Source organism: Molossus molossus, unplaced genomic scaffold (assembly GCF_014108415.1).
Source record: "Molossus molossus isolate mMolMol1 unplaced genomic scaffold, mMolMol1.p scaffold_m16_p_1, whole genome shotgun sequence".
In the NCBI taxonomy this organism is placed as follows: domain Eukaryota; kingdom Metazoa; phylum Chordata; class Mammalia; order Chiroptera; family Molossidae; genus Molossus; species Molossus molossus.
The window spans coordinates 15,193,981-15,209,597 of NW_023425344.1; the positions used below are offsets into that span (position 1 = coordinate 15,193,981).

At 43.4% G+C, this 15,617-nt stretch overlaps 1 protein-coding gene across 2 annotated transcripts in view; it reads left to right on the top strand.

Moving 5' to 3' along the window:
- LOC118636952 (cytosolic beta-glucosidase) overlaps positions 1-14,290 on the top strand; it is a 123,387-nt gene extending 109,097 nt beyond the window's left edge. For both annotated transcript variants that reach the window (XM_036271946.1, XM_036271955.1), the window contains one exon: positions 13,863-14,290. In XM_036271946.1, the coding sequence (XP_036127839.1) occupies positions 13,863-14,065 (203 nt within the window). In that variant the 3' untranslated portion in view covers positions 14,066-14,290. The remainder of the gene's footprint in view (positions 1-13,862) is intronic.
- Positions 14,291-15,617: the final 1,327 nt, after the last annotated feature.

Consider the following 15,617-nt stretch of genomic DNA (forward strand, 5'->3'; position numbering starts at 1 on the left):
CTTCTGCTCACTTTCTATTATCGTATGACTCAACACAATTACAGTGGCTGCTGTGCACAAGCACCGAGTGTTATTGTGGTGAGGATAATGCTAATGCTTCTTCTCCTTGTCATTAACAAAAGGTGGTGTCATTGACTCCTTGGAGAATGGTTTTTTAAGGAGCATTTAATATAATGTATTCACCATTTATTGTATATGTATAGGAATATCAGTAACTGACAAGGGACATGATCTTCGAGTCAAGTGATCCCGGAAAAATATTCTAGCATACAAAATGAGCAGTGAGTTGATCAGATGGGAGGAAGGTATTTCTTTCTCTTTATTGGGACAAGGTGAATTTGGAGTTGAAGTTTGTCAACTTGGCCAAGAAAATAATCTTGCCTTCTTGAGAACTACTTTTTCTCTATTCTTTTCACCCATGGTGCCTACTCTTATATTGCTAACATTATGCTCCATATTCAATCTCTATTTGTAGTCACTCATTTAGTTAAGCAATATTCATTAGACACTTGTCCTTCATCGGCCACTTTGCTAATCTTTGGGAATATATAATCCATGTGCTTCTTGCCTCCACGGAGCTTAGAGTCTGGAGTACATGGCAAACTCTGAACAAAGAGTTAATTCCATGTCTTATTTATTTTGCAGGAGGGAATTTAAGGTTGTTGAGTGAAGGCACATAGCAGGGGACCTCTGTGGATCTTTGCTCTTCTACTTGACCTTGAGGGCAAGGTCTACGTTAGGTATGTCCCCCCTGTATAAGTATCACTCTGCCGAAAACAATACCTTTTGTATAGCAGATACTTAATAAAGTATTTTGTGGTTGTAAGGAAGAATGAAAGAAAGAAGCAAAGAAGGAAGTATTAATATGAATCCATTTATTTAGGATATGGTTTGACAAATTATGGTTCTAAAGCCTTACGTCAGTTTTGGAACAAAACCACACACTTTCTTTTGCTCTCAAATGCAGCTATGCCCATTTTTGTTCACCCATGTTGCCCATTTTTCGACTGAGAGCCATAGAACCTGGAACCTAGTCATTGGTGTACAGAAATATGAAACTCTGCTGTTTCCATCTGGGGCACCAGCTACTTTCTTTGAGGGTTTTTCTTGGATGGTTGTAGTTAATAGAAACAGGCTATTTAGAGATACAAGTAAATCAATATTCTTATGGCCTAAAGAATGATAGCTATTACAAAGTGTGTACCCGAGGCCCAGGGATAAGGTCATATGATGAAATATTTTCTTCTGGAGCTCTGCTATGGTACCCAGGGAACTTCTGGGACCAAGGAGCCACTGTCCCAGCTTAGCTCTACGCCCAGGAGAGTGGTGGAACCTGGCTCCGTAGTGTCCAGAGTTTTCAGGAAAGGGGAAACACTCAAGAGGACTACCCTAGAAAAATAGTCAAGAGTGAAATAAAACATTCTTTGCGAATATCCAAAATCAGAGGTAAAGTGTGGTAGCTGCAGCTGAGACCATGGAGAAGCTTTTGGGCAATGTCAGATAGTGGGAGGCCAGAGGAAGATGATGGGGAATGTCATATCTGAATGGGTGGAGAGTTGGAGTAGGGAGGTTGGGACTGGAGACAGAGGCTGGTTTCCCATGGGATGGGGCCCTCCCAGCAGTGCAGTAACAGGGATTCAGATGCTCAGTAGGGACTTGGCATCAGTGGCTATTGAGGTCTTGGTTGTTCAGCTTGGAGATAGTGGGATTCTAATACCCAGGTTGGGGTAAAAAAGAAAATTTCAAGAAGAGTACGAAGTCCAGTGTGCCTGGAGTTTTGCAGTTGTGGGAAGGAAGGAAACAGTGTAGGAAAGCTGGGCAGATGCCTGATCACATAGGTTCTTCAAGGTCATATAAGGATTTTAAATTTTACACGAAGCGACATTGGAAAACTATGGAGTGTGTTGGGGGAGGTGGTTAAACAGTGAAAGGACATGAGCTAAATTGGTTTTTCAAAGATTTACACACTCTGGCTACATTGTGTGCAAAAGCTGTGGCTGGGACACCAGTCAGGAAGCTGAAGGGCTAGTTTAGAGGGTAGAGGAGTGGATAAAGGCGGAGCAGGCTACAGGTGGTCAGGGAAAGGGGGTAACGAAAAGGGAGAGCCAGGCTTGACTTCTAGGTATTTGTTCTGAAGAACTGGGTGGATGGTGCCATCTATTGGGATCACAAAAGCTGGCGTGGGGGCAGGTTTGAGGAGTGGGTTGAAAACCAAGAGTTCTGTTTCATACACAAATTTTATTTACTTATTTTAAAAATTTTAAATAAATTTTAAATGTTTAGTTTAATTTTTAAAATTCCAAAATTAAAATACACTAAAACCATTTAAAGGAAGTCTACCATTTTAACCATCTTCAAGTGTGCAGTTCAGGGGCAGGAGGTGCATTCACCGTGTGCGGCCATCACCTCTGCCCACGTCCAGAACTTTTCACCCGCCCTACATGGAAACTCTGTTCCCATTCAACGAGAGCTCCCCATCACCTCCTCCCCTGCATCCCTGGCAGCGCTCATTCTCCTTTTTGTTTCTGTAAATTTGACATTCTAGGTACCAAGTAAGTGGAAAATACCATAGAAAATATAATATGTGTTTTCCATGGTGGGCTTATTTCACTTAGCATAATGTCTTTATGGTTCACCCATGTTTTCAAATGATCAGATGTGTGTTCTTTTTAAGACTGAATAATACATATTGCATTGCGGGTATATGCCATATTGTGTTTTTCCATTCATCCAGGGATGGACATTTGGGCATTGCCATCTTTTGTCTATTATGAATAATGTTGTATTAAACATTAGTGTACAGATATAAATGTTAATTTTTTTTTTATCCTCATCCGAGGACATTTTCCCATTTCTGTTCAGCTAGAGTGGGAGGGAGAGAGAGAGAAACATCAACATGAAAGGGACACATTGCGTGGCTGCCACCTGCATGACCCAACCAGGGCCAGGGACAAACTGCAACCGAGGTACGCGCCTTAGCAGGTACCAAACCCAGGTCTCTCTGGACCGCAGGCTGACGCTCTAACCACTGAACCAAACCAGCCAAGGCATAAATGTTAAATTTTTAATGTCATTTAGACCCCCCAAAAGAGAAGCCAAACAGTCAGTTATTTATAGATTTTTTGTAGGTTAGAGAAATACCAGAACTGAAAGTATAAATTTTGGAGTCATCGCAGAGTATTTGACCAGAGGACCCCATGACCCAAATTTTGCCATAGCTGAGTCACCCCCTCTCATGGAGATATATATATATCTCCATGATATATATATACACACACACTAAAAAGACAAAGAAAGTAAAGTAAAACTTTATTGCTAGTTGGGTCTTTGGACTCCAATTGTCTACAGAAGTCTAGTGAGCTAGTCTAAACCATATGGCATTAAATACTTTTTTTGGCCGACATTAGAGGCAGACTAGAATTAGTTTAAAGCCCGGAGTTTAAACAGGCTGAAAAGGCTACGATTTCCCCTAAGTTCACATGAGGAGCTCTGAGCTTAGCTTTCCAGTAGGATGCAAAGCCACATCACTAGATCAAGTTCTAGGCAATGCAACCAGAGCAACAGAGAGCACCCCACCAAGCCCGCCTCTTTCCTGGGCCCAAGCAAGTCAAGAAACTTTTGGCCTGCTGGCAAATAAGGAAAAGGGAAACTTCAAACAAAATATGAGCAATGGCAAAGTGTGCTCCAGGGGGACAGAATCTGGGCCATCTCACCTCTCACTTCAGGACTGCATGATAGACAGACCCCTTCCCCTGCGGGCTATATCTTTATAATCTGATTCCCTTTAAAACTATCACCCCAGAAACACTTGGTGCAACCCCTGACCTCTGAACTGAATGCTACTGTCTCACTGGGCGCAAGCTTCTGGTTTTGATCTGGATTTTTTCCTGGGGGAGACGTAGGGGGTTCTAGAAAGTATCGATAAGCCTTGAATTGTCCCTACACTACAATGTCCAGATATTGCTCTTAGGGGATTGATGTTACAGGTACCTCCCTCACCTCTACCCACTTTATACTCTCCATATAGTTTGGCTATATGTGTTTCCCATAGTGGCTTTGACCCTTGGATGTCACATTCAGTCCTAGATTTGCAATCGTTCTGGATTTACAATCTTGCCATGTTATTCTGATATACAGAATGTGAGCATTGGAGTAATTTCTAAATTCTCCTTTTGTAGTGTGTGACGTTGATCAAACGACATCCACAGAAAGTATCCCCTATGGTTGTATCAGGTCAAGGACATTGAACATTTCTGGTCGTCCTTACTATCTCTTTCAGCTCATCTTCAAATGATGGAATACCATAAGTCTTGCACAAATGTTTTGTTTTCCTGTTCTATAAATTCTATTCGACAACTATGATTTCATTTGCTACCTCTACATGATAATTCTAACATTTCCATTTCCATCTCAGACTCTAGTTTCAGCTCTTTATTTATTTATTCAACTGTCTATTCAGCTCTTCATTTGAAGGTCAACAATGGCACATAAAAGTCATCATAACCAAAGCTGGATTTATTATCTTCCCTGCCTTTTCTCAAAAATTTGTCTATGACCAGTTTTCTACCTCAGAGACTGACAACGTTATCCATTAAATTGTGCTAAATTTGCTACCTTATCTCCTTCATTACCGATCTCCAGTGAAATGTTCCATCCTGTTGATTTTATCTGAGTATCTGTGGAATCCATCTGATTCTCTCTGTCTTCACCTATGCCACCCAGATGAACCCCCATCCTCTCCCTTGTGATTCATTGCAGTCACTCCTAAAAGCTCTCTCGGATTCCATTCTTGCTACACTCAAATCTATTCTCCACAGAGGTCACAGTAATCTTCTAAAAATGCAAATTAGCTAAAGTCATTCTCTTGCTTAACCTCCTTCAATGACATTTCATTGCTGTTAAGATAAAGATCAAAATCCTTAAAGTTTTTAGAAGGACCTACATGTCTCAGCCCTGCCTTGTGGATTTCTCCTGATAATTCTTTTTTTTCTCTTCCAGCTTTTTTTATATATAATTGACATATAATATTGTGTAAGTTTAAGCTATACACCGCGTTGCTTTGATATACTTACATATTGAGACATGATTCCCACCATAGCATTAGCTAACACCCTCCAGCCCCTCACAGAATTACCATTTATTTCTTGGTGAGAATATTTAAGATCTAATCTTTTAGCAACTCTCAAGTCTATAATACAGAATTATTAACCATAATCACCATACTGTACATAGATTCCCCCAAATGTATTCATCTTGAAACTGAAAGTGTTCACCCTTTGAGCAACATCTCCCCATTTCCCCATCCCTAGACCTTGGTAACCACCATTCTACGCTCTTTGTCTACAAATTTCCGATATTATTTTTTAAATGTTTTTATTGATTTTTAGAGAGAGAGAAGGAAGAGGAAGAGAGAGATAGAAACAGCAATGAGAGAGAAACATGGATTGACTGCCTCCTGCATGCCCTTTACTGGGGATTGAGCCTGCAACCTGGGCATGTGCCCTGACTGGGAATCTAACCGGTGAACTCTTGGTGCATGGGTCAACACTCAACCACTGAGCCACACCAGCTGGGCATTTCAGATATTCTTTATGATCCCCTGAACTATCTTCTTTAAGTTCTTTGCTAAGATACACCTTCTACATCTTCTATGACATTACTGAGTGCATACATGAAACCCTTGAAGTGGTACCTAAATGCTTAGTACATGTCAGTGATTATGTTCTTTCTCACAGTTTTTTTTTTTTTTTACTTCCATAATTCCTTGCACATGCCATTAAAGGCTTACAGGGTGATAATTTGATTAAGAGATACATTGACTGTTAAGCTCCATAAAAACAGGGGCTGTTTAGTTTTCCCACCATTATATTCCCAATTCCTAGCACAATATATATTTATTTGATAAATGTAGGGTGGATGTTACGTAGGGTCCCAGAAATCTCGAGTGACGTCATCCCCACCTCTGACCACTCTGAGGAACAGGGGTGTCAGCTTACCGGTGTCCCTGGCAGCCTTACCCGCAGTTCCTTTTCTTTCATGATTTATTTCTCATGACCCACAACTGACCCGTTCCCACAGAGCACAAGCCCTGCCCCAGATGCTACACTTTTCTGTGAGGCCCTGATTTCTCTGGTTCTCAGCACTGAGCATTTTGTGCTGACTCTGTACCCTCTGAGAGTTGGAGGCCAGATGGAAGGAAGAGATGAAATAGGTCTCATTCATAGCCCGCCCAGACTTGGAGAGAAACAACAACAACAACAACAACAACAGTAACAGCAAGCGGCGTCTATTGAGTGCTCCCTATAAACGAGACATGCCTCATTGAGCTTTATACATATTAGTTTATTCAATACCCACCACCACCCTAGGGAGAAGATGCAAAACTATCCATTCATAGAAGGGGAGAGCCAGTCTCAGAGGAAAATGAATGGAGAAAGGAAAGAAGGAGAGAAGGAAGGAAGGAAGGAAGGAAGGAAGGAAGGAAGGAAGGAAGGAAGGAAGGAAGGGGGGGGGAGGGAGGGAAAGGGGAAAGGATGGACACTTTCCGGGGGGAGAGCACTTCACTTGCTGAGCACTTTGGTTTCTACAACAACTTCTCTCCTGCAACAGAAGTAACTGTAACAGTAATATTGATGGAGAAATTACATGAGATGACACAGAATATGTAACTATCCTCCGACCAGCTTTCTAAGGCAGGTAGTTTTACACGGTCCCTTTCAAATGCTTGCTGTTTGCAGCTTCTTTCCCCCGAAGTCCAATGTGAGTAACAGGAACAACGCAGATAATTAAGACATCTGTACAGCTTGTTTCTGGTTAATTGGCATTTTCCTATAGAATATTTAAAAATTAGCCTTCGGTTTCCAAAGACACTCTTTTGAGAAAGTCATAATTTTTGCTACCAGGAGGTCCCACGTGCAGGTAGGCCTCCTGTCTGGGGATTATTTGGGCATCTTCACAGACGCTGCTCAGCCACTGACATTCACCTTGGGGGGGGGGGGGGCGCTTATTGTGCATTTTCTATGTTTAGATCTTCCTGATGTTGTTTTATTTTATTTTTCTCCAAAGAAAAGGGGAAACAGCCGGCATGCCAGTTCTCTTGCAGGAACCGTTGTCCGGATGAAGCTGCCCTCCCGTCGTACGGCTCTTGTGCGTTATAACCAAACTCAGGGAAACACAGCTTTAAGGTCACTGTGTGGGGCAGTTGCCAGGAAATGTGCTGCCCGCTGTGTCCTGGGAAGGCTTTCTCCCTCCGGTTCTGACGCCCTGAGAGGGCTTCTCATCAGCCATCCGCAAAGCAGGTGGGCGGCTTGGGACTCGGAGTCCAGCTGGCAACCGCTCTGCATGTCTCCTGGCTGCCTCAACAAACTACGGCAAGCTTGGTGTCCAACACGTGAATGAATGAAATATATGCTCTCACGCTCTCTGAAATGCAAGCATCAGTAGGATCGGTTCCTTCTGGACACGGAGGAGAAGTCTGTTCTGACCTCTCCTCTTGCTGCGTAGTGACCTACAACTGGTAGACGTATCCCTCCAAACTCTGCCTCTGCCATGTGCCTTTTTCCCTTCCTTCCTCCCCATCTCTTCTTTGGTAAAGGACACTTGTCATTGGGTTTAGGACTCACCATTAACAAGGGTGATCTCATCTTGAAATCCTTCCCTTAATTACATTTGCAAAGGCCCCCTTTCCAAGTAAGGTTACATTCACAGGCTTGGAATGGACAAATATTTTGTGTGGTTGGTCAGACAACCCACTGCACGCAATGGGGTGAGAGGATTTCTCATACTCTGGGGACAGGGCTAAGGCTGACTGAGCAGTGGGATGAAAAGGCATCCCCCCCCCCCCCCCTGCATTCAGCATCTCTGCCTTAGGCTCAGTAACCATCGTTTCTGAAAGGCGTTGTGACCTGGTTGCCATAGAGCTGTGTCTCTTTGCCTAGGGCTCCTCTGGCTAGGGCTCTTAGGGAGAAAGGCTGAGGGAGGTTCTCCAACGTTTATGAGCCTGAATAAATATTCCTCTGGGGTTGGAGACTGTTCAAAAAATTGTAGTGGACTATCAGAGCTTATTCTAGATGGGTGAGTCTCAAGCTCAGGGAGATTATGAAAAAATAGAAATTTTTAGGTCACAACCCAAATTAGTTTGCTAAGGCTGCCACACCAAAGTGCCACAGGTCAGGGGGCTTAAACCACAGAAGTGCATCTTCTTATAGTTCTGGAAGCCAGAAGTCCAAGATCAAGGGATCAGCAGGTTTGATTTTTTCTGAGGCTTCTCTTTTTGGCTTTTGGACAATCTCCTTCTGGCTGTGTCCTCCCTGGTCCTTCCGCTGTACACACATCCCTGGTGTCACTCTTGTGACAAGGATACCAGTCATTGGATCAGGGCCCACCCTAATTACCTCCTTTTAATTCGACCCCCTCTTTAAAGACCTTCTGTTCAAGTAAGGTCATATGCTAAGGTACTGGAAGTCGGTGCTTCAACATATGAATTTAGCCCATAGCACAACCCAAGAGATTCTAATTTTAGAAAGTTGGTGTCAGTGAACTATATAAGCTATGTCCCCGGTAACTGCAACTGGTTGAGGTGGTCAGAGTCTACACTATGAGATGTTTTCGACATTTGCTTTGACTCCATATCTTTATGTCATCCTGATTCTTCCACATCCCATATTTAGGAATAAATTCATGCAAATAGAAGATACTCCATGGCCCTTTGCAGTCACTCCCCATACCTCTCTGAAACTCCAGCGTCTTTGTCTCAGAGGTTTCCATTTCAGGGACCTTGAACCTGAGGTTGTTCTGAATCCTGTCTTTTGGACTTGTTGTGGCATTGACTTAGACACATACTGCTTGAGGATCTTGACTCACACCTACTCTGCTAGTTTTTCCCACATCTGGGGTAGGATTTGCTGCTCAAGAACCAATTTCTAGCATGCACCTGCTCAGCTAACACAGTTCTGAGCGCTTGGACACCCGAAACTGAGTGCTTCAGGGGGTCTCAGGACCACTCCTCAGGACTCAGAGAGGCAGGAAGCCAGGCCATGACGGGGAGGTATCCTTATGGAGAAAAGAAAGGAATCTGTCAACTGATATAAAGAGACCCGTTTTCAGATTTACATAGTTTGTTTATACCTGTCCCTTCATCCCTAAGCTCACCTTTCTCAGACTGAATGTTGTCCTGTGACTCCTTTTCCCCTTTCATACAATCTAAGATTTTCATGTAAGCCCATTTTCTACTTTAAATATTTGTGTTGGGGGAGAGGGCACATCAGAGTTTGTTTTTCCTTTGGGTTCTTCATTCTCCTAAGAGGTGGCCAGAAAGAAGCAACAAGCTGGCCATGGGCTGGGTACGGTGCTGGGGTCCATGCTATTGCATTTAACCCTTACCACATGAGAGAAATGAGAGGTCCCTTCCACCTATGTGGTCGAAGCTCCCGGGACTCAAACCCAAGCACGTTGACGGTCTTCTTCTATATCTGCCACTTTATTTTTTATGGTTCCTCAACCTTGAAGATGTTTGAAGTTTACCTCTGTGGTTTAGACATAGTTAACATGGTCATTTTGTAGTCTGTCTGATAATTCTAAGAACTGGGAATTTTGTGGGTTTGTTTCTATTGTCTGTTCTGGTGATTTTTAGAATGTCATCATTTTCCCATGTCTGTCTCATTAGATTTGATCATATGCTGATAATTACACTTAAGATATTTGTAATAACAATTGGAGGTTTAGAGTAGAGGCATATCCCTTTAGAAAATAATTTTAATATACATATTCTAGGTGCCTGAGGTACTACCAGCCTGGAATCACCTCAACCCCAAATCCAGACTTGACGATTTCTGAATCACCAGCTGACTCAAGACTTTCCAATGACGGGTTTACTGCTGGCTCTTATCCCGGTAGTTTAGCCCTTGAGATACTTAGTTTTCTGTGTGTGGTTTTGGACATGACGTGGCTCTGTGCATTGACATCCATCCTCACCATAGAAAATATACAAAGGTTCGGATTTTCAAAGACTGGAAAATTCCATCCGGCGAAAGTAGCTGCCAGATATGCCAATCTCAGCGTCTGCTCTCTGCGTTGGCTTGATAGTTCCCTGCTACACTGTCTGCTTTCCATTGGCTGGAGAATTTGTGTTTAAAATTTCAAATACCATGTTCACTTCTTTTTATTAGAAGGGTTTGCTCGAAGAATGCAGCAAGTCATTACCTGAGCACAGAGATATAGAAGTTATAGTTTTTCTTCTCACTCATTCTTGGGGCTTTAACTTGCTCATTTCTTTTCCATAAAGTCTGCTGCCCTTTGCGTGGTCCTGAACCTCTGCACTGGTTCTTGTCACGGCTGTTTGGGTTTGTGGATAAGTGGTGTGCTCGATAGCTTCATAGCGTTGCCACACATCCAAGGCAACCTTGAAAACAAGGCTATCTTACCCAGCCGGTGTGGCTTGGTGGACTGAGTATTGTCCCATGGACCGAGAGGCCCTGGTTTGATTCCCAGTCAGGGCACATACGCGGGTTCTGGGCTCGATCCCCAGTAGGGGGCGTGCAGGAGGCAGCCAATCGATGTCTCTCTCTCACATTGATGTTTCTCTCTCTCCCTCCCTCTCTCCCAAAAAAGTCAATAGAAAAATATTTTAAAAGAAAAAAGAAAACAAGGCTATCTCTGTTGTAACCTGGGGGATATAAATTAGATTGAGGTCACATGCCCAATGTCTAGCTTTTTAAATAATGTGACACACACAGATGTGGTCAGGCACTTTATACACCAGTAACCTGAGAAGAGTCTAGCCAGTAGCAGGAAATAATGAGCTTCCAAACAGGTTGTGTGCACATGTAGTAAAGAATTTGATTTTGTCCAGAAAATGGGTTGGCTTTTGCTCTCAACTTCTGGGAAGAAACCTCTCTCATACCTGACAGAATGTCCTTGTTCAGTTGGGAGCTGGTCACACTAGGAAGACCAAGCATGTGATGGAGGGTGGGTGGCTTTGGGTCGCACGGTGTCATGTAACCTGGGGACTGAGTCCATTCACACTGGGCATCCATCAACCACAACAATGTAACAAAGCCCAGGGAAAGCTCTGGTCACTGACTCAGGTGGGTTCCCTGGGTCAGCGGTGCTCTGTGAGTATCGGCACATGTCCACACCAGGAGGACAACTTTCTGACTCCTAGGGGAGGCGACAGTGGATGCTTTGTGTCTGGAACCCCACGGACACTGCCCTGTGTGCCCCTTTCTTTGGCTGATGTTAATCTGTATCCTTCCCTGAAATAAACCATAACTGTGAGAATAATGGGTTTTGGAGAGTTCTGTGGATCCTTCTAACAAATTATGGAAACTGAGCGTGATTTTGGGAAAACTCTGAACTTGCATTTGGTGTCAAAAGTTAGGGCAGGCTAGTGGAGGACTGCACCCTCAGCCTTTGCAATTTGGCTAATACTGAGCAGTATATAGATGTGTGTATGTGTGCATGTGCGTGCATGTGTGTGAGTGTCTGTGCATGTGTGTGAGTGTCTGCATGCATGTGAATGTGTGTGTGCGTGTGTGCGTGTGTGTAATACAACGCTGGCATGGGATTCTTATCATTAGGACAACCTGACTAAGGCTACAACATATGAGCAAGGCCTAGATGCTTTTCTCTTTGCATCTTTATAGTCAACCTGCTGGGAGTCCCTTCCCACTGGCCTTTTAGTCCCAAACCAACTCTGACGCTGTGGTGAGTGTCGTTTTCATCCCAGTGTGCTTTGTACCCATCTACAGTCCTGTTAGGTCTGTGTTTACGTGTCCTCCAACTCTGGTTAAAGAAAGAAAGTGAACCCACAGAAGTGCTTTTTCCCTACCAAGGCTTGGAGCCTCATAAATCATGACGACAGGCGAGCCGGTGACGGTCTCTTTCTGTTCTTGAGACTGGAAGACGAGAGGCCTGCAGGTTCCAGTGCGGTCTGTAATTTTCCCCGGCGGTGGCGCAGCGTGAAGGCGTCCAGCAGGCCAGCTCCTCGGCCCTCGCTCAGTAGTTCTCTACTTGAATGTCCCTGCAGCGAAAGCGCAGACTCCCCCAGTGTCGCTCGGGCAGTTCACCACCTGCTGCAGACTCCTGGCAGTTAGCAATGAGCTCGGTGTGGTTTCCTTTGTTCCCTTCCAAGCCGGCAGGCCATCATTTTTATCCCCCAGTTTAGCACATGAATCCATCCTTTTGTACCTGATCAGTGGGACTGTGCATGTTTTCAGAAACGGTCTGGCTTGCTGCGTGGCAGGTGAGCTGGTTGGGCAGGGGTTCTGCAAACGAGAAAGGAATACACGGATCCTCACGCGTCGCCAGATTGGATTACAAGGCAGTCAAAGGAGGTGGCTGCTTTCTGGCCTGATACCTGCCTTGCGTTGTTTGAATTCTTAACAATAGTCTTAGTATTTAAAAAAAAATTTATATTTAATAAGTGGTATTTTGTAGATTGTGGTGATAGAAAGGGGAGGAGACATCTGGCAATCTGGACAAGCTGGAGAAGAAGGAATATCTCGTAAATGTTTTAATTCCTGCACAGCTTAATGTGTTTGCATGTTATATATTTCGTTTTCCAAGAATACTTTATTTTAAAGGAACCAACCCAGCTTGGCTTAATTTCTGCCCCGAGGCCATTCATAAGGCCCTTTCTAGCTTGGGCACTTTTCAGGCCTCCATGCACAAAGGCAGGGAGGTTATGCATCAGTGAACCTGTCAGAAACCATTTGTCTATGGACTATCCACAACAAAAAGATAAAATGCTGAGAAAATGGGAGACCATCACACGTATGGTTGTGTATGGATGTCGTGTCAGCAAGAGACCTGAAAAATACTGATTTACACCAGAGAAAGAAATTAGAGGGTAGATTGTTGCTTTGCCGAAGTTAGAGGGTCACTTTGGTTGAAAGCAATCCCCAGGACCATTAAAACTTGACTTGTTAGATGAATGCTCATTTCCACCCAACCGATTGTAGAATATGTCTGTCTTATAAATGGACCCTTCCTTACAACTTTCGTTTTTGAACCGAGACATGGATAGGCGTGCACCCTGTAGATACAGTTGGTTATTTTCACTTAAACAAGGAAAATGCTCGATGCAGAGGTCTGCACAACCTCAGAGCTTTACCAAACTTAAAATACTAATAAAAACGAGCTCAGTTCTGTGACTGAAGTGATGGACTCAGTGTAAAAGTAGGTAGAGAATTCTCTACGTGTTGTTGTCTTAATGGGGAGGCCATAGATGGGCCTGGGGGCACCCAGGAATGAACTGGCATAGGATGTGCCTGTGCACATGTGTGTTTGCAGGGAGGGTCCCTTGCCTTGGCTCTGCTGACTCAGTCTGGGCTGTAGGCTCAGCCAGCGCATTTGGAGGTTCTGTTTTCAGAATTCTCAGACATGTTTCCATTTGGTCATGGGGGCAAAGGTAAGTGCTGGGGCTTCCCCACTCATGTCATTATGACCTCTTCCCTTTAGCAGTGGATTTTCTAGATGATCTGGAAGTTGTACTTTGACGCCCGGCAGGGCCTTTACTGAATGTAATTTCAGGTTCTAGGAAGAAATTCACTGTGTGTGTTTTGTTGTGTCTGAAAAGTAGTAGATATTGAAAAGATGTGCATTGAGTATGAATGGGTAAATAAAACAAGTGTCTGAATGAGTAAATAACCAAATAATTATAATAATATGTAATTTAACTTCTTCAATGAAGCCCATGCTCAATTAAAACAGCAAATTGGCAGGGGAGTGAGAAGCTTGTTTCCGTTCCCATTGTGATCTCTGGTGCAAGGAAGATGCCCACACTGGTCTGCAGGGATCTTGTCTGTGTTCTCCTAGAACCTTCCCAGCAATGGTAATTGTTCTTTTTATTTTTTAAATTTCAGCTATCCAACTTGATAAAGTCAACCTTCAATTCTATTGTGCTTGGTCTCTTCTGGATAACTTTGAGTGGACCCAGGGGTACAGCAAACGGTTCGGTTTCTTCCATGTTGATTTTGAAGATCCAGCCAGACCCAGAGTCCCTTACACGTCAGCCAAGGAGTATGCCAAGGTCATCCGAAACAATGGCTTAGAGGGACATCTATAGACAAACATGGCTGGGCAGTGTCACCGGGAGAAGAGACCTCTGCATTTGGAAAGGAAATCTGCTTTGGTGATCCCTCAGACAACTTTGTAACCACCAGGTCCTCTCAGCTGATCCATGATTGTCAAGTCTGAATATGTAATGCCTGGGGTAGTATTTAATGATGACCTTCGCTCTAGGTGAATTTGAATCAATGAGGCTTTTAAAAAAATAGAATAGGAAACCACTGCAATTGATTTTTATTTTATTTTTTATGTTTTATTTTTTTCCATTTTTTTGTTCAGATAGAGTGGGAGGGAGAGAAAGAGAGAGAAACATCAACATGAAAGGGACACATCGAGTGGTTGCTACCTGCACGACCCAGCCAAGGCCAGGGACAAACTGCAACTGAGGTCCGTACCCTTAGCGGGAACCAAACCTGGGTCTCTCTGGACCGCAGGCCAACACTCTAACCACTGAGCCAAACCAGCCAGGGCAACAATTGATTTTTATATTAAGAAATCAGATAGACTTAGAAACTTCTACATAGATTCTTTAAATTTTTCTAGAAAAAAACAATGCAACATTTATTATTGATTTGCAACTGTAACAGCCGACTACTTGTTATACGAATAGTTGTTTGCAAGCATATTTGTTTTCTGATTACATAAGCTTTGGTTTTCTATTAGGTCCATAGTTTTTCTTCTAGTTAATCTAATGTAGAAAAAAAATCAAAATCAAAAGTCATATTATAAAGTTATGCATTCCATTCACCAAAGGGATTAATTGATGACCTATTAAATAAAAATGGATGGATTGATGTATTTGACTTACATTTTATCTATGCATCTTTCTCTTGCCTGGTAAACTTTTGAAAAATAATAAATTATAAAACAAATGAGACTGTGAATACCAGAAACAGTACTTGAGTGTTGATGTTTAGCAGAAACTGGACTCCTATTCCCGGATGACACCAAATGAACAGCAAAATAATTAACAGGGGATGGTCTGTACTTCTGAGGACTTAGAAACAAATGTAAGATCCAAACAAGCACCGGCGACACCTGTGAACACACGCATGTGCTGATTGACCAGGCATGCAAGCAGAGAGAGAATGAGTCACCACACTGTAGTTGAAATGTCTGAGATGTAGAGGGGGTGAGGGAGTTGGGTTTTTTACTGAGCTTCTTCAGTAAGAGATGTAGGGCTCCCTCTGGACTTCATGTCTCCACCCTCACATCCTTATTTTTTTATTTAATTTTTATCCTTACCCAAGGACATGTTTGCATTTATCTTCAGATAGAGCAGGAGGGAGAGAGGGGGGAAGAGAGAGAGAGAAACATCAATGTGAGAGAGACACATCGACTGGTTGCCACCCACTCAACTCCCACTGGGGCTGGGGACAAACTGCAATGGAGGTACTTGCCTCTAGCGGGAACCGAACCCGGGACTCTCCGGTCCGCAAGCCGATGCTCTATCTGCTGAGCCAAATCGACCAGGGCTCACATCCTTATTTAAGTAGTATTTACTAAACATTTATTCAGATATCAGGCTTGGAATTAGGAGGTGAGTATTA